Here is a 24420-nt window from a genome sequence, read left to right as displayed (position 1 = left end):
GGGGAGCGGAAAAACCGCTCCTCGCTTTTGGGGTTTCTTCCCGCCTACCCCCACCCCCCCCACCCCCCCGGAGCCCGGCACCGCGCCGCTTCGGCTCGGCGCCTTTCCAGCGACCGCCCCCCCCCCGCTGCCGGGCTGGCCCCCGCCGGCCGTGCGGGACCCATCGGGGCGGGACGGGGCGGCGGGGGGCGGGGAGGGATCGGGGCGGGGGGGCCGTTACCGAAAGGCGAGGGGCCGGGGGGGAGGGGGCTGCCGAGAGGGGGGCGTGCGAGGGGCAGCGCCTCAGCCGTGGGGGGATTAAAGGGCGCGGGTACCTGCGGGGGCCGGCAGGCGGGCGGGCAGGCAGGCCGGCCGCCCCTCCGAGCAGAGAGGAGGTGGGGCGTCAGGGGGCGACCAGCCGCTCTCTTCCCGCGGCTTGCCGGCGTCTCTCCGCGCCCGCCGCCCCGCGATGTGGCCCCTCGTGGCTCTTTGCTGCTGGGGGGGGCTGTCGCTGTCGTTGTCGCTGTCGCCGTCGGCGCCGCAGGGGCGGGCGGGCGGCCCGCCGGGCGCCCTCTCCCGCGCCCCCACCTTCGCCTCGCCCGCCCTGGCGGCCCCGCCGCTGCCCGACACGACGGAGAGCAAAGTGGAGAAGCTGGGCCGCGCCTTCAAGCGCCAGGTGCGGCGGCTGCGGGCGCGCAGCGGGCGGCTGGAGCTGGTCTTCCTGGTGGACGAGTCGTCGAGCGTGGGGCCGGCCAACTTCCTCAGCGAGCTGCGCTTCGTCAAGAAGCTGCTCTCCGACTTCCCCGTGGTGCCCGCGGCCACGCGCGTCGCCATCGTCACCTTCTCCTCGCGCAGCAACGTGGTGCCACGCGTGGACTACATCTCGCGGCGGCGGCCGCAGCAGCACAAGTGCGCCCTGCTGGGGCGCGAGATCCCCGCCATCGCCTACCGCGGCGGCGGCACCTACACCAAGGGCGCCTTCCAGCAGGCGGCGGTGAGCCCGGCGCGGCGGGCGGGAGGACGGGGGGGGGGCGCCGCGCTGTGCGGAGGGCTGGGGTGCGTAGCCGCGGGGTGCGGTGAGGAGCGCCGTGCGCCTGTGGCTGTGAGGGAAGGGGAGCGGTGCGAAAAGCGCCGTGTGTGTGTGTGTGTGGCCGTGAGGTGCGGGGTGCGGTGAAGAGCGTCGTGTGGCCCCTGAGGTGTGCGGTGCCCCGTGTGCCGGCTGTGGTGCAGGCCGTGGGGAGGCCAGGTGTGTGGGGAGGGCCATGCGGTGGCAAGCTCTCAGCGGCCAGGCCTGGTGGCTCCGTGCGCAACATGGCAGGGTGGCTCCGCGTGCCGTGCGGACAGTGTTCACTGTCAAGGGGTGTAGGGCTGTGTGGTGGGATTGAGACGGCATGGCATGGGATGTGGGATAGCCCAGTCAGAGCAGCTAGTCACCATCTTCCTGTGCTGTCTGCGCCAGCGGCTCCCATGTTTTCCACTGCCCTTAAAACAAATGTGTGAAACTCACTCTTTGAAGGGGCATGGAGCCTATGTCCTGATTTCAGAAGTGGTATTTTTGAGTCAAGTTTGGCATCTGAAATGCCTGCCTTGTTTCTTGTCAGCAGGACTTGGGTGCCCGATAGCTGTCAGCAGTCAGAGATATCTACATACTGTCGCCAGGTGACTCTTTTAATTGCTGATGACAGACAAAGCATGCACAGCTGTTGGGCACCTATACCAATAAATAGAAGCATGTCCAGGAATGTTTCCAAACACTGGAACACAGTCATCTGCTGTGTTGTTGCACTGTTCCAAGGCACAAATTTGATCTGGGCAGCTCCTGGGCACGTGTTAATACTTGAGCATGCCATCCCAGTAGATGGCTTATGGACAGCCAGTCTGCTCTGGAACGTTTTTTACAAGGCTAGACAGACAGCTCCTTGCCATTTGGCCACTGTGTGTGGGAGCATTCCCCAAGCAAATACAATCTTCTGTTACTTTTATGTGTAATTTCTAGTCATGTGCTATAGCTGAGCATTGGGTGTACTTCTCTTGAAACATCTTACGCACTCTCATTTGGAGCTGATGAGTGAGACAGCAAGAGGTGTGTCAGTGCTGGGCATATGAAGCTGGCAAAGATTGCTCTCGTCTTTATATTTGGCAGAAAGCAAGACCATCGTCTAATGTGCTCAGAGTTGCACATGGAAAACCTGCTTTAGGAAAACACATCCCTGTATTGGATCTTCCACTGTGAAGTCGGGTTTTAATATAGATCCATCCTAGGGGTGCTGTGTGAAAGTTATTGATACAAGTTTAAAATAACAATTTCAAATAAAACATAAACTTAAGAAATACTGTTTGTTTTCTTGATATGGAGTCTTGACTAATCACATCTCTCAAATTGAATAAACAAAAATTCACTTCAGAAACATACAATTTACTTTCACAAGCCCAGCTAAACCTTGCGGCTACCACTGCATCACTGTCATTTTACACTGTGGTCTCATAAGAATGCAGGAAGAAAAATATTCTCATGGTGGCAGGGCAAATTGCAATAGATGACAAGGTTAAATTTCAGGCTGCTTGGTGGCTCTTGGTTAAAGATACTGTGCTGTGGTTTTGTTCGGTATGTCTTCTTCATGTGAGACAAATTACAGCTTCAGGGAATACCCTTCTTTTTTAGAGACTCTTCAGAAAACGACTTATAAGTAGTTATACTACTACTGGAATAAATCTAGAGAAGTATTTAACAGAATTGTCTCCTCTGGACTCTTAGGCTGCTGTCCTCTGTTTTTAACTGACTTTTACTGAAACTGCAATTATTTCTTCTTTCCTTTTTCTAAAACATCTTTTCTTTCTTCTTACGCTTTAATGTGGGGTTTCTTCTGCTTCTAACCAGAATTCTCTGCTTCTTTTCCAAAACCAAAAGTGTCTACAAAGCATGACAAACTCCCAGGAATAGTATCAGTTATGTGTTGTAGTAACAAAGTGAAGGAAAGTGTGTTGTTAGAATAATCCCAGCACTTAAGCTGTCTTGCAGCACTCTTCATGGGTAGGTCTCACAGCGATTAATTCAAGTCTGTGACAGTTCTACAGAAGCTATGGAGGCAGAGAGATAAGTGAATTCTGCAAGGTCATCAGGCCAGTCAGTGGCTGACCTGGAAATGTCAGTGAACAGGAGCAGGATTTAGTTAGCAGTTACTGTTTTACAACCTGTGGCAGTAAAAACATCCTCCTAAAAGAAGAGCTACTCAGTTTGTCAGGCTGTTGTACATCCATGCAATGCCCATCTTTTTTGAAAAAACAAGTTAGTTCTTCTTGGCACTGCAGTTTTGCATTGTTTCCAAAGGTGCTTTGCAGAGTGGTTTACTGTGGAGTTTCTGTGTTTTGTCAAAGCTGTCCATGCTTACCTTTGCCCCAAGGAGCACACTTTGACATTCCTGCCCAGCAGCTTAAAGATAAATTATATGAGGTACACAGAAATATAGAGGATGCATGACAAGAGACAGTGGCAAGAGACAGCGCCCTGATGAGGAAGGCTGAACTGCTATCAGTGTTCAGTTTTGTGACTCTGTTTTGGTATTTCATGCCACAGTTGAGTGAGGAAGTGCTGATGTTCAGCAGTCTTTCTTTTAAACACTCTTAGATTTGTAAACAGCCTAAAAAGGGGGAAGAAACTAAGCTCATTTATTCAAGACTCTTCAGCTTCAATTTTTCACAGAATGAGTTAGTGGGACAGCACAAACTATATGTATTTTATGTTGAACAGATTGCTTATTGCATTATGGAAAGCTGCAGAGCTGTTGTGACAGCAAGCGAGAACTGAAGCAGAACTGAAGAAAGTACAGAGAGGTTTGAGCAAGCATTGCTGCTGATGATCAGGGAACTCATCTAAAGCCCACATTGCTCGGTAGTGTGAAGTGCTGAATTTTGCAGCTGTAGGCACCTGGATTGGATCTTCTGATCCTGAGAGAGAACCATAGCACCCCATTGCACCTTGTGAGAGGGATGTGCATTCATTGCCAGATCCATAATAAAATAGAAATGAGGGATTGTCCTACAGCAGTGGAAATTTAATGGTGTGTTCTTGTCTTGGCACCCAAGAGTCATAGTTATACATGTGCCAGCACTGATGTGCCATCTTTGTTGATGGACAATTTAAACATCCTGAAACTGCAGTGATGGTTGTGGGGTAAAAAAGATGAAAATATAAATTATTTAGACTACTTTGTGTGGCAGCCTCTTGACAAAATAATAATGGCTGCTTCTAAGAAGACTGGGTGGTTTCTGTCTTCCAGTGGGAAGACTTTTCTCAAATGGGAAGTGTTTCTCTTCAAAACTGAACTTGGAAGTCGCAGGTGTGCACTACTTTTGAGCTGAAGTCAGAGGTAGCACGCAGGCAGCCTTAAACAGACAAGTCAGTAGTTCTAAATGACTTGGCAAAGCAGTAGCTGAAGGAGGCTTTGGGAGTTGCTCTGTGTTATTGCAATAATTGTTGTATTAAAAAGCCGGTCTTTTTGTTTTTGTAATTCATCTTCACTCCATTGAACTAAGTGATGTATTTAAGTGGAAAGTCTGTCTGTCCCAGCATCTATAGTGCTATGTACACCTATAATGTACATAGAATCAGGTGATGCGTTTTCTGAATATCTGGTCTTTAAAATCTGGCTTTTGTATCTAATCTGATCTTGAGGGACCATGATGAATGGCCAACCAACATGTTAGATTCAGCGTTCTGTTGTCGTCCATTTAACAAACATGAAAAAACTGGCTCTCAAAAGAAGCTAAGCACATACCAATTTAGTATAAACAGTTCTAATGCTTTTATTTAATGCTTCTTTAAATAAGTAATTATGCTTTTGTTTCTTCTGTATGTCAAAAGCACAGAAGTGCAAGATGCATCATTGTTACTCACTAGAATAACCAGCTTTAATGTCAATGCATTTTCAGATTCAGAATCTCATTTTGAAATAAAAACAAAAGAATAGTTGAAACAAAATTGAAAATCTTTTCTTACCATCTAAGAGGTCTAATTATTTTTATTTGAAAATGTAGTACCCTTTTACTGAGAAGATGGGCATTTAGCATCGTGTATGTTGTCTGTTTATCAAGAATGTGTTTATGGAGTTTTATTCCTATGATCTCTGCAAAATCAGCAGCTAATAATAAGAAAGCAGCAGATTCTAGCCTATCTCCACCATTGTGCTCTAAATATCTGATGATGGCCTAGGTCAGTCAGAGCTAACTGGTTAGTAGAAGTGAGCCTAGGTTCTGATATGGCCTTGGAGTTTGTATTAAAGATTACGGTGAAAAAAAATGAAGCCAACCTGATGTGCCTCTGTGGTCACCTTTGAAATTGCAGAGCTGGTAGCTAACGATTACTGAGCAAATTGAGAGTGGAGTTCCTGTCAACCACCATTAGTGTCAGCTCTGAATCACCACTTTTGATCAGCGTAGTGTTTGTGAAAAGTTTGTCCTGCATGCCGCAGTCCTGCATAGGATTTGCTCACAAGATTTAATATAGGAGGGTCAGAGGCAAGGTACACATCTGCACATTGTTCATTGTCTTTAAACCTAGCCTGAAATAGGGCTTAAGAAGTTACTAAGTAGTTCATTTTTCTGCAGCTTTTTGGCTGGGACAGACAAAAAGTGGTCTGTTTAGCATCATATATGGGGCTAAGCAGGGTTAAGATTTTCTTTGGTTGAAAAATCTAGAAATTGATCTGTTTGTGCTCCCAAAATTGTGTTCTGCATTTTGGTCTAAGCAGAAGTGTGTGGTTTGGCAGTCTGGTATTTAGCAGATTAGCTATTTACTATCTTCCCTTCAAATGAAGTGTAATTTGTGTTTAAAATGCTAAAATACTTGCCTTACAAGAAGCACTGTAGGATATAGTCCTGTATAGCCTTTTGCCTCATTAATTCAGCAAGGCAAACTGTGCTCATCAGTGTGAGGTACAGAAGAGAGACAGCCTGGCTTTGGGAGACTAAAGTGCCTCATCCTGGGAGTCTGTATCCCAGTGGAGACCACTGGTGGGGTCATCCCCATGTGCAGTGCCTCTACATGGCAGTTCTGCATTAGGTGTGCTGAAGTCCTTTATTCTGGTGTCCCGCTCTCCTTGAGTACGTAGGAAGCTGTGCATGCATAGATACACCTCCTGACTCTATGTCAGGGGTCCTCAAACTACGGCCCACAGGTCGGATACGGCCCCCCAGGGTCCTCAATCCGGCCCCCGGTATTTACAGAACCCCCCGCCCCTCCCCCCGCCCCCGCTGGGGGCTGGGGGGGAAACCAAGCAGCCGCAGATGGCTGCCTGCCGCTGCATCCGCGCCGGCCCCTGGTTAAACAGTTTGAGGACCCCTGCTCTAGACCCTGAATTAAACACCTGCTTCCTCTCCCTTACTGATGTTCTTTCTCCAGTATCCCTAGAACCAATACACTTGGTAGTTCTGATTTAAAAAGGGCAAAAATACCTAGTGAGTATTTGGTTCTTCATTTGTTTTTAAAGAATTGTTTTCCATGTCTTGAAAAAGTCACTTGTCAGTACTCTTCAACAATTTGTGCTGCGTGCCCTCCCAAACCATAGTTTTTCTACCTTTGAATATATTCCAACAATATGTTCATGCTCACACTAGGGATAAGTACCAGCAATGCAAAATGTTGTATAAAAAGAATTATCGGATGGAATGGTTTACAATATTTTCATGAAGAGTTTATGGATTACTAAAACTTGGCTCGAAGGCATTCGGATTACTGTCTATGCTTGTGCTTTTGCACAATTCCTGGCCAAGCAGTTTGCTCATACCACTTGAGAGCAGCAAATGAGCCCACAAAAGAACTTGAAGTTACGGTTCTTTTTTCGTTCTTCAGGTTTTGATGTGCTCATTTTGGCATATAGTTTATTGCTTGTTGCACTACTGTGAGTTTGATCAGCAGTATTCAAAGATGTTTGGTTTTAGGCAGCAGAAGGTAGAATTTTGAAGACATGCTAGATTTAATGCATTTCCATGAAAATCTTGGAAGTTCCATGGAAAGTGCATCAGGTCCTATTAGTTTCCAGTTGACTGACTGTGCTTTCTGAATGTCCTTCATGAAGTTTTAAGGCTGAAATGATCTTTATGAGTATACTGTTTGATCCTGTGCATAACTGCATAGAGTGCTTTATGACTTCCACCTGTAAAGAGTACCTGTTGGTGATGCTGTGTAAGACTAGTTAAATGGTACAGTGATGAGCTGATGTTTTCTGACTTTCCCATTCGCTTTGAACAGGGGATGCCATATGTGCACTGGGAGCTGTTCAGGAGACTGTTACAGTGTTTAGGTGACATCCCAAGGGACTGTGCAAATGGCCAGTACATTTTAGTAATGGTGTAGGTTGTACTAAAGTTTTGGAAGTCAATCATCTGAAGTCTTGTTTTCCGTTTCTATAAAAGACCATTTCATTTTGATCCATTCCACCAGTGTTAATGTATTCTAGCCTTGCTGATGTTCTGAAGTCGTTGTTACACATAAAAAGGAAAAGAACTATAACTTTCTGGAAAAAGGGGGTAGTTGTAGGAGAATATGCTCCTTTCAGCACAAAGAGAATGTTCTGAAGAGCATTCTGTGTGTCCCATTGCTGAGTTGGGCACTACCAGTAAGGAAAGTCATATTACTGGGTAGTTGTTCTGTGTCCTGCCATTGTGTACCTGTCTCAGCCTGTTTCCCTGGACTACAGGGAAAACATGAAAAAAAAAAATCATCTTTCTGTAGACATAGTCCATGAAGTTGATGGGGACTAGTTAAATACATGCACTGCATAGTGTATGGCAACCTTCCTGACCCGTCTGCTGTCAAACATCCATGCACGAGCTAAGGAGGTTTGGGGATACAAAGAGAGGTGTTCTACCATCCACGGTGTTGCCTATCTGCCAAGACAGGCCTCCCTTAGCTGGCACAGTCTTTATTTACAGCATAGTACCACGAAGGCTTTAGCCATTTCCCTGTGTATCATACAGAGGCAGAGGAAAGGTGAGAAACATGAGACATTGCTGCAGGAATTAACACAAATCTTACCGATACAATAGCAGAACTAACAGTGCACTGAATGAAACCTTTCATCACTATCCTATCTGGATGATGTTTCCATAAATATTTCAGGAATAGAGATTACTTTTCCTGAGAAAACCAATTTTTTTTGTCCTCTTGTCTCAGAGCCTTTGCTGGAGGGGTCTGACAGTTAGTCCTTTAGAGTTAGCACCTTCGCAGGGAAATAAGTCTTAGCACGTGCTTTGCTCCAGAGATACAAAGACAAACCAGAAAAGCCACCTGGCTTTGTTCCAAGAGTAGGAAATAGAGTCCAGGCATTAAAATTCTGAATAAGGTAGGACTAAAGAAGTTGTTTTATTTTTAGACCATTTCCTGGACTTAAGAGAGGCCTTACCAGCAAAATACACCATATTTAGCAGTATTTCCTGACATGAACCTCAGCATTAATACTCTGTATGTAATAGGTTTTGCACATTCTGTGACACATTTTTAACATTTTTCCTCCAGTTCCACTTGTTACTGGAATTTGAAAGTTAGATTTTGCAGGCGAGACAAAATGTTTGTGGTATTCAGAATTTTCTGACTGTCCTAGGTGCAGAAGTTAAAAGCATTATTGCTTGCCTTTAGCAACAGGTACACTCTTTGGGTGACCAGGACCCTGTTCAAATGTTTGAGCTACTTACTTCTCCATGAGGTTAACACAATTCGAAATGGAAGCTCCTGTTAAAATTGTGATGTTCCCTCTGAGTCTCTCTGGTAACCTCACCCAGTAAGAAGAACCTCCTTGAATCTGACAGGCAGTCTGAAAAAGCTTTAGCATTCAGAGCTGTGGCGCTCTGCTGAGTGTGTGCAGCATAACTAGTGAAGCAGGGAGTCCAGCTGTCTGTCCTATTTCTCTCCCAAATGCTCCCCCAAAGCCATTTGATGTGGGACAGTTGTAATCAGCACTAACTATAAGATTGTGTTGCTCAATTCTAACAGTTCTGGAGCAAAAGAAGATATTCAGAAAATAACTGAGCAGTGACAGCTGGCAGTAGACAGGTCAGGTCATTAATTGTGTTTGCCCTTTTGGAATTCATTATTCTGTTAGGCTTTTTTCCCTGCTTTTTTGAAGTAATGAATGTTTAAAACAAACACAAAAGAAACAGATATTTGGCAGATGCACTGGTCAATAGTGGTGCGAGTGCTTGGTCTGAAAACACATGAAGATTAATTACATATTTGGTAAAATATTTTTTAGTCCCTTTTTTATTATTAGGCAAAGACCAGGGCAGTATTGGAGGAGTAAAGTAAAGTCTTGGTTATATTAATGATGGAATTTGCTCACACACAAAGAAAACTAGGATGAAGGCAAAGGATGAACTTCGCAAAAGGATTTAGCATTGCCGTTTTGCTTTGTGAATGACATGCAGGTTCACTTCTAAAGCCATCCGTAAAAAATAAAGACATACTGTTTAAATATTCTGCTGAATATATAGATCAAATCTATGCAATGATTTTTGTAATAAAGTATGGTTTATTTTAATACACATTTAATAGTGATTATATTGTATTATATGGTTATATTAATTCTGTAATATTGTAAGATGGGAACTGTTTCTTTGATAATGAATAAGTGATCGTCTGGGAAAAAAGAGTTGCCTTGTTCTACTCAGAGCTCATCCCATGGTGTGGAAGTTTGATGTAATTCCTAAGGTGAAAACAAATTCAGTGTAAGTGGTCTACTGGTATAGCAGACCTGAATGGCTCTTTAATAGAGGGCCTTCTGGTTTGCTTCTGAGGTGCAGAGATGGTTCTTCGTGACCTATAACAAATAATACTCCCTTTGTAGCCCTTTGATAGTGTATTCCCTACAAGGTATACAAGGAGCAGTGTAGTTTTTGTGATGAATGCTTGGATAATGTTGTTTTGAAAGCTAGATTCCAAGTTAAACCTTTTAAGGCAAGCTTCTCCTGGCAAGGATCCTGGGGCTGTCTGATGTTATCTAAGGCTTAGTTTGTAAAGTGAGACAGATTAACCCGTTTCAGTTTGTTTCCCTTTAGACAGATATATGAATAGCTAATTCTGTATGGTCATAATCTTCTTTAAAAGCCAGACACTGAGTAAGATCAGGCCCAAGATCAAATGTTTACAGATTAGATGTAGAACATGTACTGGAGGCAGTAACTGAGAACCTTTGATGGCATCGTTGCTGTGGCTAGCAAATGGCTGAAGAAGTTTTTGGTCTTGGATGCTACTCCGCCCCTGATTTTGTTTTACAAACTCAATATTAAAAACACAGAAGTTAGAGGTTTACCTGGTTTTGTGACTGTACTGATAGGATTTCATTTTGGTTTACAATAGTGAATTTCTAGAGCAGGATTTTGTACAACTTTTTTGTTGCACAAGACTTCATTTTTTAATTCTAAGGACAGTTATTGGCACAGAGAAAATGGCGAGTCTGCCAGATATTTGTACACACTAAATAGAGACTGAATATAATACAGATGTTAATAACTTTTTGCTAATGTGAAAAGAATGTTTTATTTAAGATCTGGTAGGATTACCTACCAGATTACCAGTAGGATTGACTATCTATCACTCCCATGAAAGAAGTATAGACAAGAGAATAGGTTCTAAAACAGTCAAAAATGAGGTATTTCTCATGGCCTCATGCATTTTTTTGCAATCATAAGGAGCATTAATTGTTTTGTTTGTACTTATCCATTATTATTAATTTATAGTAGTGATCAAATGGGCTGTGTTCTCAAACAGGTCATTCAGCCCCTTATTTTGAGTTATGTCTGGTGCTTAGTTTCATTTGATCGTAAAATCGGAAGCAGATGTGGATGTTTATACCAAAGAAACAGGTTCTCAGAATTTTTTCAACTTCTAAGCACTGTTTAGTGGGCTTCTAAGCTTTATTTATGGAAGAACCTGACGATTTACAAAAGGACTGCAGAGTCTTGTCATGAAAAAAACTCATCTTTATGTAGACATAGTCCATGAAGTTGTTGGGGACTAGTTAAAAACATGGAACCACCTCTGTATGTGCTTGCAAGTTTAGGGGTTAAGTGAAGAGATGTTTTTAAATACATTAAATTTCTGTTGGGGAAAAAAAACGGCTTTCAAAATTACTTTCTGGAGAGGGAAGGAAAGACATGTCTTGGAATAGAGGAATGTGAGTCAGGGTTAAAGGAAACAGAAATGATGTGAAATGCCACACAAATGTTGGAGAGAAAAGGCAGAGCAATGCAGACTGTTACTTGGATTGTCTGCAGCTCTGGATGTTGGCCTGTCCCTTATGTCGCTGTGATATCACGGAAAGAAGCAAAACACTAACTGGACCACTGGACATACACAGATGATCAGATAATTTAAAAATAGGGTTACGTCTTCACCCCCACCCCACCCCAAGCGTTGGTTTCTTTCCATTGTTCTTCTCCTCTGCTGTTATACAGCAGGGATTCTGTGTCTAGGGTTACAGCTGCAAGACATGAGGGCCAAGCTGTTCAGTGGCTTTGTTTTGTTTTGATTTCTAGGAGCAATATGTAGCAATCTTGTCTGTTCATCTGTTTCTCTACTGAGATCCACTGGTGCCTGAATATTCAAGTCTATGAGGTAGCAGGAAGACAGCTTCATGCTCTCTTACTTGTTCGCTCAATTTGTGTCTGTGTGCCGCGAAGAGGAGAGTGCCCTTTCAGATGCAGAGAACAAAAGAGCTGTTGGCTGCTTGTCGTATCTCAGGGTCATGTAGCTAAGGGATATTTGCCCCTCTAAAATGGTCTTTTCCTGATGCTTCCCACTTACTCTAACCGATGACCCACATTTTTAAAGCAAACCAGGTAAGCTGTTGTTCACAGGACCCTGCAGCCAGGGAACCTTTCTCGATCTCACAGAAAGCTGGTGAAGGGTTTGTGTACTCTGCACAGCAATTTCAGAGGGCATTGGTGGAGTCTGATTTTGTAAAGCAGAGATCCCTCCTGATTTGCTGATCAGAATTAAATAGTCTGTTCTGAGATGTGTGCTGTCCTGGATAGACTACCGGGGCTTAAGATTGTTCATTGGCCACGCAGATATGTCCCTGTATTTAGGGAAAATGTAGAGATTTGATGGCTACCTATTATGAGTATTACTTGCTGAAAAAGCAGGGCAGTGTGTAATGATGTCCACTGCCTTCATCTGCAAAGTCTGTGCATCTTTGTGCTATGCAGAGGGAAGCAGTGCTGAAAGGGTATTACTGAAATTGCAAAGCTATGTCCTGCAAAATTAAGCTTTGTTCCCCTTTCTGTACATATTATGACATAATTGCAAATTGAAATCATGTTCTGCTAGACCAAGCTGCGTGCAGGTGGGATCTTCAGAGAATTGCATTGGCAATCTCTGTTATGTCTTTTAACTCTGTGCAAGTTGTGATTTCTTCCTCAGTTACACAAGTTCCACAACTTGCATGTACTTGGGGCATGTTTGTCTCCCTTTATTACAAATGTGATTTGCAGATTGAAAGTTCCTTGTGCAAAGCTCGGAGATGCTAAAGTTGTGAAAATCAAGTAAGTATGGATGGAGCATAGGTTTTTCCGTGTCTTGTTTTTCGAATTAAAAGCTATTTTCACTGAAACAGCTTGAGGCAAATATCCTGAGTGTACAATTTCAGCCTGGATACTTAAGAAGTTGGATAGAAGTTTGTTGCTTACATTCTATTTTAAAATAGCACAGTTAACTCTAAATATGTTATTTATGCGTGTTAATTGTGAATACCTGCAGTGCCACTTGTCTTGGAGCATCTGTTTCAGAATGCATTTTGAAATCAAGCATTTTTATTTTTTGGCTACTGTTTGTCAGCATATTGTCTTTTGCTTTGTATTCTATCTTCCTGATTCTTTTCATTCTAGTTTACCACTTCGTTCTGGTTTTCCACTTACAACTTATGCAACATGAGGAACAATAGCTTTGGTTTGTGAAGGGTATTTGTGTCTGCAAGAGAATTCGGTTTCACTCCTTTTGGGTTTTGCATACAAGTAATAATAAAATCAAGCCCAACAGCAACACATTGCTTGGCAGTCTTTCAAACCATGGTGCCAATGGTCTGTGCTTTGGTTTGTGGTGTGTGTGCTTGTTTTTGTTTAGTATCTACCTGAAATCAATGAATTGCCAAATCAAAATAAAATTGTCTTGATATCTGGCCTGGCTTACTGAGAAAGTCAAAAGAACCTGCAGAGATTTTATAGCCTGGGCTAACTTGCATGCTTTTGATTGAGCTGAAAGCCAGACAATGTAACTGTTTAAGTCTTACTTCGAGGTTTTGTAACAAAACTACTCAACTCAGTTCATCTCCTTTTTGGAATTTGTTGAGGGTGGCTTAAATATGTTTAGTTCTCATCATACAATGATCTGATTTTTGCAGCATCATTCAGAGGTCTGTTGTACTGATTGTAGCATGGTGCAATCTATTATCGAAACAAACATGGTAGTAATTTGCCTGCTACCAAGTTGAAAATCTGCATCTAATTCTTTCTACATAAATTCACAGAGGAATGAGAAAGTACATCTTCACAATCCCCTCCTTTAGGACCATCCCTATTTACTCACGCTCGGACAGACTGTGGCCAATCATGAGTGCGCTAACTCCATAGGGTGGTTTCTAGTCCACAGCACGTTAACATCACACTTTTGCAGGTGCTTTGCCTGTTGGCTAGTTATGAACATACCCGGGGAGTAGTTAGCTCTAGTGCACTGTCGAACTGCAAGAATGAAATGGGCAGGAATCTGTGGGGGGTATCTTCACTCACGCACTACTGAGTGTTGTCACAAATGTTTTGTATGAAGTATTAGAAGGAATGACCCTTAAATCTGTAAATGGCAGCAGGATGGAAAGGACTATGGGGCACTTCTTGTGGTCAGGACAGACAAGCTACAGTGATCTTGGAAAAATGCTGTAAGGGAGAAAAGCACAATTCAACAGGGACAAATGGGGAATGGCGTGCTGGGGTTAAAATAACCATAATCCAAATGCTTTTGGGGAGGAGACTAGCAATAAATAGGAAGTGTGCCTTATAATTTAGTGGGTCAAAACATAAAGTGAATTAGAATAAGTTAGATCATATTTGTTACCTCAGACTTGCAAGAAAAACAAGAATGTTTCACCAGCAGAAAAGTGGTCACCACCGTAAGGATTTTGCTCTTAGGAGCAAGCAGTTTGTGCGCAATAAAGAAAACTAAGTGTTCTTTTAGTCACTTTTTTCTCTTTCTTCAACTGATTACCTCTGTTATCCCAAATCTGGGTTCTTCACCTGTGTGCAAGATCCAAGTCACACACAAGAATCAATACACTTGTTTGTTGCATGTCTGTGCAGAGGTGGGTGCTATGTGGTAGGTCCATAAAGCTAGCACACCTCTTAACATACAGTAGAACATTTAATGCACTCTGAACAATTGTTTATAATTACGTTTAGTCATAGTTAATTGTCATTGTCTCTTACCGGCCTCATCTCCATTTAAAGGTACAGCATTCTTTTTTCTCACTGGCTTGTTCTGTGGGGAGGGGGCTTTGTTAGTAGGGAGCTTTCTTTGCTCTAGAGTGAATCTTTTAGTATGCTAATTATGACAGTTCGCACATAGTTCCAGTAATTTTTGTTTAGTGTCATTAACCATTTGGTTCTCCTTGAGCTTGTCTTGTGCCCCACCACATATCTATGGTGTCTATTCCTTCACGCACAGCCATGTGTTGTTAACTGTTTGTATGGATTTAACTAATATCCTCTGTTTTTCAAATTATTTCTTGTTATTCACTATAGATATTTATATTTTTCCCTCTCTCTTTTTCTCTTTTTAAAGTAAATAATTCTTGTACCACCTGGTTAAACCTCCTAACTGTTGTCTCTGATCTGACAATCAATCCTTGAATGCATGGTACTATAGGAAACTAATGATTGTTGTCACATTTTGGGTTTTGTTCTCCATGCAAAAAATTACCGGTTTGAGGACTTCTTATTTTTCCAGGTTCCAGCTTCCAAGTGCAGTTGCGCTGGCAGCAAAGATTCAGTAGCTAACTGTAGGAGGCATGCTGAGGGTGCGTTTAGGGAAGCAAGTCACCCTGCGCATGGTCACTCTTTTGAAGCTTGTTTAATAGGATATATACCCAAAGTTTTGGGGTTTTATTTATAATTTACTATCCTGGCAATTCGTAGGAACTTGTTTCTAACTGATTGCATGTTCTCATCTGTTTCTAAAACCTGTTCAACTTTCCTTCATAGTGAGGCTTATGACTCCTCATCGGGCACAGCTATATTTTTGCATTACCCATCAGGTATGTGAGATGCTTTTTTTTTAAAGACTAATGTTCCTGACAGAACCTCTTCCATCTCACCAGCTTTTCCTTCATACCCATACAGATGTATGTACGTGCTCTGTGGCATGTTCTCTGTCTGTGCATACACTACTACGTTTCTTGTGGTCTTACTGGGTAAAAACACTTTTTTCCATTTGCCTTACATGGGAAGAAAATGACACAGCCACAGTTTTGTTTTCCAGAGGTTCAGTATATTTCACATTTTAGAAAGGAAATGTTAAGAGGGAAGGTGGGAAGGAACATGTGTAACTACAAAAGTTGTGGGCTTGTGGTCAGATAACCACACTGAAAGCTTTAACTGCTCATGGATTCCTCATAAAAGTTGACACTGTGTGTGAGAGCTGTTTTCAACATAGCTATTTGTGGGTTTGACTGATTCTTCACATTTCATTGATCTGTCAGTCCCTACAATTTTTCCAATAGATCTGTGGAATTTTTTGAGTAAAATAATCCTTAATAAAATACTTCTTGTTCTTAGTTGACCCTTAGAAGCCATATAGGATTTGTCCATAAATGACATACTGAAAGACATGATAATGAGAGCAGGTGTGCCACCATTTGTAGGTACATTTGTAGCGCATATTCTTGGTGAGATTTGCTAAGTTTTTCACCTACCTGAATGGTCAAGCAAGTTTGGAACTGAATGTCGTTCATGTGCTTGAATGGAAAAGCAACATGGACCAAACTGGGAGCTGATAGGTTTCCATATCACTCCCATGGCACTGAGACAGTTGGCAGCATCTGAACTTTGGTCCCACAGATCTTGCACTAGATTTTCAATGTTTGTATTACCTGTTCAAACTGCAGTCTGAATGAAGTTGCTAAAGCACTGATGAGGATCATTGCTGTCTGAGGCATGGGTGACTTTATCAGTCCGTGTGCAAGTGTCTCATTTCAGATCCTGTTATGATTTCTGTGATTGTGCAGACTGACCGTCTGAAGTGCGACTCAGTGGTTGGCCATGTCTAACCAGAGGCTCTGCTTGCAGGTGGTTGATCTTCATTACAGTGGGTGGTCTTGCAAGGACTTAGTCTAGCTGCATAATTCAAGGAAAAGGAGCCACGTCATGGAGGAAGTAGTGTACAGATCAACGACTGCTACCCTTTGCTGAGGTGTACAATTTCATTTTCTCTTCCAGCAAATATTACGGCATGCCCGTGGAAATGCCACAAAGGTGATATTTCTCATTACTGATGGATATTCCAATGGGGGAGACCCAAGACCCATTGCAGCATCCTTGCGTGAATTTGGAGTGGAGATCTTCACCTTCGGGATATGGCAGGGGAATATCCGAGAACTGAATGACATGGCGTCCCATCCAAAAGAAGATCACTGTTACCTTCTTCACAGTTTTACTGAGTTTGAAGCTCTGGCACGCAGGGCTCTTCATGAAGGTATTAATGTACTAACCTTAGAAGTCTACAGAGAGCAGAGAGGTCTGCACAGAAACATCTCCAGTACTGGCTTCTAATTACATTTCATGTAGTGTTGATTCCTTCTTTCATATTTCTTTTATTTTTCATCTTACTTTCTAGCAGAAGTGTTCACCCTTCAGGTAAAAGGATAAACTGTTTGTTTGACTAACTGATCAACAAAATGGGAGCCAAATTCTCATCCTGATATACATTCTTTCCATTTTGTCCACAAAGAACAAGATCATGGGCTTGGCCTAGTGTAACTCTGCTTGAATGGATGAACCTTGTAGTCAGATATATGGTTGTCCAGAAGAGGTGTATAGTACATACCTTAGGACTAGCCTTAATACGTGTTGGTATTTTACACAGCAACAAAAGCCAGCCTGTTCAGAACTGATCTAGATCTTTGTATACAAGGGTAAATACAATTTATGTTTATAACATAATACCTTCAGTAAAACTGGAAAGAGCAAGGAGTGGGAAGAGTTTGGACTGTTGTTTTATCCTTTTTTAAATCTACCATATACTAAAAAAAAATAAAAAAATTCTTCCTGAAAAATAGAGTAATTTTAGACTAGCAAGTGAGGACACATGACTAGACTTTCATTTGTAAGCCAGTGCATCAGACTAGCCATTAGTATTTATTTGCTATATTTAATTTTAAAAAGCTTACATAAATGGTGTGGTTTACTGACATTCTGTTTGTTTCCAGTAAGGTTTAATTGGTCTATGTGAATGTGCCAAAGGAAAGATTTTTTTTTTTTAAATATAATGAACTGGTTACACATGCCATGACCAAATGCGCTCCTGATGCCAAAGATGGCATCCACCAAAGCTGTCTCAGCAGCATCTGTTGGGAGTGAGACTGCATTCTGGCGGTGTTAGACTCAAATGAAGCTGAGTGAGAAAATCTGAGGATCTTTGCACCATGGATTTCGGTGACCTTTTTTCCAGAATAAGAACACCAGTGTGGTTTTTGTCACACTACAAGTGTGGCAAGGCTCTGCTTCATGCTGCCATTACAACTGCTTAGAACTGTGATGTACGTTTTTTAAGAAACATTTCACTAGTCACATAGTATGAGACTGTGGGGGGAAATTTGTTTGGATTTTTTGTTAATAAATTGATACTATTTCAGATCTGCCCTCTGGCAGCTATATCCAAGAAGATATATCTCATTGTTCCTATCTCTGTGAGGCAAACGAAAACTGCTGCGACATCATGGCAAGCTGTAAATGTGGCACTCACACTGGCCAGTTTGAGTGCATCTGTGAAAAAGGATACTATGGGAAAGGACTACAGCATGAATGTACAGGTGAGTCGCACATCTCAGTGCTCTGCTTTCTCTTGGTGTCCTGAATACACGGTTGATCTATCTGAGAGTGAAAAGTTCTGTTTGGGTTTATGGCTATGAACCTGGATCATAATGCATTTGAAGCTGTTGAAAACTCTCTAGCTGAAGACATAGAATAGCTCTAGCAGTCAAACTCACGTCATACCTTGTCTCCAAGGTATGGCCCAAACTGATGCACAGAAAAGAAGTAAGAATAGGGCAAATGTTCTGACACAGTAAAACTTCCCTAAAACACAGCTCACAAGTAATTTGTGATTAGAGTTTACCAAGTATGAGGTAATGACTTCTGTTTTTAGTAAATTTTCCTTCATTGGTTTTGTTGATCGCTAGTTGAACTTCCATAAACTTTCTTGTTTGGAGAGGGGCTGTGTTACACAGGTCTCTGCAGGATAAATCCTTGGTGAACCTTACAGTCAATTAAATGTTCTTTAATTCTCTTTTGTTGACTTTCTGTTGCTAAAGAGAAAGAACACATTTGGATCACTAAACAGAAACTTGTCACATTTTGCTAAGATTGTTGTTGTTGTTACTGCTTTTTGGACGTTTTTTTACTAGTGTGCTTTCAAAATCTACAGTTGAAATAACAACAATATACAGTTCTTTATTGTCAGAGAAGGTATGCAGGTTTTATCCAACTCCATTGATTTTTCTAGGACAAAAGTTTCAAAATTGCTAGAGCATATCTGAACTCTGTTACATTTGCTTTGTAAGCTGGACAAAAGGAGTATTTATAATCAAGTATTTATCAACTAAAAACAAAATACAGTATTTATATTAATCTTGTTTGTATTTGCATGTTATCACTTACATTATGCATATCACAGTTCTCATGGGATGTTTCCCCATGATATGTGAACCCAGTGTGCTGGATATATGGATTATGGTTGTACAGCTGTTTATGAGGACCATGCTGCTTTTTTAAATGTGATTTTCATTACATGTAGGGAGTCTCTTGATGTAACTTGTAAAGAGTTGATAGTTCTGTTCAGAGAATAGACACAGGCAGGTTTATGGCTAAGAAGCTGAAGAATTCCTCCAGGGGAAGGTGTGATGGAGATTGTGATGGCTGTATTCCTGCACAAGGAGGATTATAAGGATACACTGAGGGATCCAGACTTTACATAAGCACATGACAGGGTAAAGGTGTTGTCTGTCACCAGGGCAAGAAAGGTCTGAGATACCCCAGTGTTTGTGTTGGGAAGTTGACCATTATACTCCCTACCAATTCACAACTTGTAATTCACGTTGTGCCCTTGGAGTATCTTTCTATTGTTCTGTATTAAGAGAAGTAGGTAAGCAGGAATTCGTTGGGTTTTGAGTGCAACATGAGTAAAGGAAAGGAGAGTCAATCTCAGCACTGACACATTGGATCAGATTTCTGTTTTATGTAAGTGGGTGCAGCTTCCTTGTGTGCTTAATTAAGTCTAAATGAAGATAGACTGTTCCATTTTGCTTATTTTCAGTTGTAATTGTTTCAGACAAAATAAAATTTTCATCATAACTTTTTCTTTTGTATTTCAAGTAATTTCCTCCACCTTGAGTCCTCTAGTAGCCTATTGAACAAAATAAATGCAGCACTTCTGCCTTTGTCAGTAGTTTGTATCATTAAATATTGTTCCGAGCTATTCCTAAAGATAGTGGGCCTATCATTTTAGAGTTACCCTTTCTACATGAAAGGATGTTTTGATGGGGTGAGCATACCTTTTCAGTGCCATCAAAAATGATAAAAGTCTGATTTCTTTAAGTGGGTACTCTGCAGCTGCAGAGGAAAGTTTCATTTTGACAGGTGCTTCTAAACTAATTTTGTAAAAGGGGTTGGTACTAGATACACAGCAAATAAGCTGATGATTGCAGCCATCTGTTGTATATTTGAAGATAATTGAAGATGCATACATATATTTTAGGGAAAATACAACCTGAATAACTCCAGCCCATTCTTTAAAATGTGTCTGCTTTGCTCAGCTGTTGTATTCTCCTTTAAGACAGGCAGAAACAAAAGGTGTTCCTTAAACGATAAACAGCATATTTTGAATTATTTTATTCTGAAAAGCATTCCAACCTTTTTTTTAAACATTTCTCAGCTGAGCATATCTGTGGATTTGTAAAGCATGAGGAATCTTAAGAATGCATCTTAACTTATCTTCACTATATAATGTGCAGGATGACTTTTGGCAAGTTAACAGTGACAGGACTTACATTTTAATTGGACTGCTTTTAGCTTTTGATTGATTAAACTGTGGTTTACTATGTTTACCTAATATAGTACGGCTTTTTTTAAGGAGTTTTCATTAGGACAGGAGAATGTTCTTCTGCAGTGTATCTGTTGTTTTTGCTATTTTAGTTATTTTCTGTATGCTCTTGTGTATACCACCTCACTGTTTGTGGTTTTGGATGTGAGGCATCAGGGTAACTATGTAAAAATCTTAAACAGTTTTTTAGTTTCCTGATTACTTGAAAACATTGTCTAGAAAGCCTCCATAAAATAAACAGGAGTCACATACTTTGTTTAGTGATCCAAAAAGCAGAAATGGTCTTCAGTGTCCCCCTCCTGTTTTTTCTAATATTGTTGATGATGTGCCACAGAAAGAAGAACAGACTGACTGTTCTCTACTTTAAAAAAGCAAACCATACAAAAGCTTCTTGGCCCATGCTAGGAGCCTCATGCAGCAAGAAACAGCTGTGACAATGTGACAAAGGAAGGGAGGAAGAGGAAGAACAGAGGCAGTGTCAAAACCGGTCCCAAGTACTGTAGAGTACATGAACACCTCCTCTTCAAAACCACTTTTTTTGACTCCTTCCTTTCCTTGATTACAAATGTTGACTTTCAAACTAGAGACAACCAAGTAAAAATAAGTCTGTGATTTCCACTAAGACTTTGTATTCCATTCCACCAATAAAAAGGTGGGCTGCTCAAATCAACTGCTTGTTCCATGGTAAAGTAAAACAAATGTCCAGATCTCCGTTTATATCTTCTTCCCTGTCTTAGGAAGTTAAGGAATATGTCTTTAACACAGCCCTTTCACAATTTTTTTTCAGCAAGATTCCAGAGAAAGTTCTTTTTTAAGTGGGCTCTTGGGTTGGATGGCCTTTTAGATTCATGATGATGCAACTAAAGGATGCACATTGTGTTTCTCATCAGTTACATCCTAAGCAGAACAACAGTTACTGGGGAGTTCAGAAAACTGTTGTCTTACAACCACTTCTTCTACAGTTAACAACTTTACAATCACTTTCTTTTATCTAACATGTGGACCCCATTTTTTGAAGATGATGTGCAGTTGGTGGGGCAGAACTAATACATTAAATGCTTGTAGTCTATTTTAGTTATTCCTTCTATTATTTATTTTTGTTCCTCTACCTGGGCATAATTACTCAAGTGTAGAATTTCACCATATATTTGAGTATTCAATAGGCTGCCTAAGCTTTGATTTAGGAGCATGCAGCATACCAGTTATCATCTGCACAGCCACTGGGGCAACAGTTTTGTCTACAAAACAGCACATAAAGAACCTTTCCAATGAAAATTGAAATAACATGAAAACTTTTACGAATTTTAATTCAGAACACATTCACTGAAAAGACTTTAAACTCTGAGGAAATTTAGATCCAGCAAGGCAGGGGAGATTTGCATTTTGTGGTTTGTTGGATTTTGGACCCAATTTTCAGCTGAGCATTTTATTCCATGAAATTTTCAGGATTGTTCCTATGGAGAATGCAAAACAAAACCTGATGTTCATGAGTTGGATAGCTTTCTAGTTAGAAAAAGAGTATATAGTTTTTTATTTAAGATACTGCTGCAAGTTCTTTTCTTAGTCAGACAGGAAGCACTTTAATTCTAGGGGTGATTCTAGTGGCCTAATTAAAGAAAGCTAAACATCTGTTCTGCCATGCTGTATCCTTCCTCCCTTTTCATAGGAGGTTCTACCCCCTTTGAGTCTGGGTCACCCTTTCTCAACACTCTGTTTCAGGAGGTGTTTCTTTAGCTACCCTATAGGAATTACTAGCTTAATGAAGCTTTGCTAACCATCCTGAACTTGTCATAGTATATGTGGAAATTCTTCATAAGTTTACAAGATCTCTCCAAGCCCCAAGGCATCCAGGATTAAGAACACATACCATAACATACACTATGCTCTTCAGCAGGTGCCTGTCATGGATCTGAAGGAGAACCACCAGGAACACTCTGAGATTCCACTAGTAGTTGATAGACAGGGAGGGGAAAAAAGAGCAAGAAAGGGAGTGTGAAAAAGATGGTGTATAAAGTTTCTCCAGCTATGGTAAAATCTTAGGCTAAATTTGCCTGTTGAATGTGAAGGTTTGAATTGGTTCACAGAACCGCACATTTTCAAGCAGTAGAACTTAGTCTTGCTGTCTCACAAGGCAGTGCCATTTCATGTTTTCTTCTATTGAATCTGCATCTTAAAACAGGACAGGAGTTTGTTTTAGTTTGTCTTCTCTCATTTGTTTTTAATTTCTAAATTTTAAAAAATACTTTTCAGTTTTTGCCTAGCTCTCACAAAAAGAAGGCTTCTCCTGAGACACACAGCCATTAAAAACTGGCTAAATCAAAGGAGCATCTCCTTGAGGAAAATGTCAAATGGTTGCTAATGTGTTTTGTGCCACATCAACCTGCAGATCTTGATAACCAAAAGAAGAAAGTAAATAAGATTTTTAAGCAATTAAAATAACTTTGATTACAGCTGGACAAGGAAGCTGGGATGTACACACGTAAGGAAGCATTAATGCCTATAAAACCTGAGCAGTTTGGAGAGACTTGGTGTTGGACTCACCTACTGTAGAGACAGAAAAGCTTGACTGGAGAGTCTTTGCTCTGTATACAACACCTGGCAGTCCATAATTCTCCCCTTTTGCTTAACAGCTCTCTAATAATGAACGCTTTCTGTAACCCGTTTGGAGGATGGGATACCTTTGTATATGTTACTCTTTTATTTTTAATTAATTTTAAAAGTGCTTCTCCCAAGTGGAGCCTTCCTCTGTTACAGCCTCTCTTCAGTGGCTTTTTGTTTGTGATAATACGCACAGGTTCTATTGTGAATATATTGTGTTAATCATGACTGGCTGTCATGTAAGAAGAAGAGAAAACAAGAAAGCAGGGATCAAAACCAGAAGGAAGGATGCAAAATACCCATGACTAAGCAACAGTGAATGGATGTTTAATTAATACTGGCAAAAACATTCCTTACTGGCATTCTGTATAATTTTTCTTTTTCTTATAAATCTTGTTTGACTCATTATGGGTAGCAATTTGAGCATAACATCGTGATGGTTAAATACAGAAGAAATATAAATAAGTGTGTTTTTCTAGTGAGGTTATCATAACATCAAGAGGGGTAAGTACAGGAGAAATGTAAACTGATCTGGTTTTCCACTGAGGATACTGGAAGACAAGTAGATGAGGAAGGTAGATATAGGAGGCAAGTGCTATAGAAAAAGCTGTGGAGATTTATTAGGTTAATTATCCTTAAAAAAAACTTTTTAAGACTCCAAAAAATTATGCAAGAATATTCATAATTGTTGTTTGCACAAAGACTAAAGGAAATGGCTTTTACAGCTATTTTGTGTGGAAAATAAGTAAGTCTGGAAGCATGCAGACATACTCCTCCAGACATTTTTACATTGAAATCTGCTTTCTCAAAGATTTCTTCCTTGAAGCCCAGTATTTCCTGTTTTGCTTTTGAACATCCAGGTAGAGATTCTCCTACTTGTTGCTATAGGAAGCAAAGAAAAGGCTGAGTGAAAAATGGATTTGGGTGCTGCAAGATTTTTCAAAGAGGAGCACACAAAGAGGAGATAAATTCTTTGTTTTGGTAATTTAAAAGTATGATGTCCATAAATTCTTCATGTCAGGAGGGGTTTTTTGGTAGGAATGACTGACTCTGAGGTTTACGTTAGCTTGCCTGATACTACAGTAGTTTTGTTTGCATTTTAAGTGGCTTCTGGCACCAAAGTATTTTGTTTCCCACCTGTACAACCTGCTTGATGAAGATGGGACATTTCTGGCAGTGGAAGCTTCTTTTGTTCCTTGAAGCCTTATGACTTTATACCCACAGAGTGATACTGAAAAGGTTCCTGAGACACAGTGTGTATGAAGCGATAGATTTTGTCAGGTACTGAAGTGTTTCTTACTGCACTGTGAAAACCTCAATGATCTGCTTTCCCCATGTGAAACCTGTGAAGTGAAACAGTAGCAAAATATTTTTTCAAGTATATGTTTTATAAATATAAGTAGGAAAAAACCTGATGAGGTTGGGATTTTATTTATCTTTCTTTAGGGATCTAAGTATTCACAACTCAGGTGGAGCAAATCATGAGACTTGCT

At 41.2% G+C, this 24420-nt stretch overlaps 1 protein-coding gene across 1 annotated transcript in view; it reads left to right on the top strand.

Moving 5' to 3' along the window:
- Positions 1 to 297: 297 nt before the first annotated feature.
- Positions 298 to 24420, top strand: part of SVEP1 (sushi, von Willebrand factor type A, EGF and pentraxin domain containing 1) — a 128684-nt gene continuing 104561 nt past the window's right edge. The window contains exons 1-3 of the mRNA XM_055791245.1: positions 298 to 973; positions 16450 to 16705; positions 17865 to 18041. Of these exons, the coding sequence (XP_055647220.1) occupies positions 449 to 973; positions 16450 to 16705; positions 17865 to 18041 (958 nt within the window). The 5' untranslated portion in view covers positions 298 to 448. The remainder of the gene's footprint in view (positions 974 to 16449; positions 16706 to 17864; positions 18042 to 24420) is intronic.

The sequence above is a fragment of the Falco peregrinus genome, chromosome Z (assembly GCF_023634155.1).
Source record: "Falco peregrinus isolate bFalPer1 chromosome Z, bFalPer1.pri, whole genome shotgun sequence".
NCBI lineage: Eukaryota > Metazoa > Chordata > Aves > Falconiformes > Falconidae > Falco > Falco peregrinus.
Note: the sequence above shows the minus strand (reverse complement) of the source record. Positions and strands in the feature narration are given on the sequence as shown.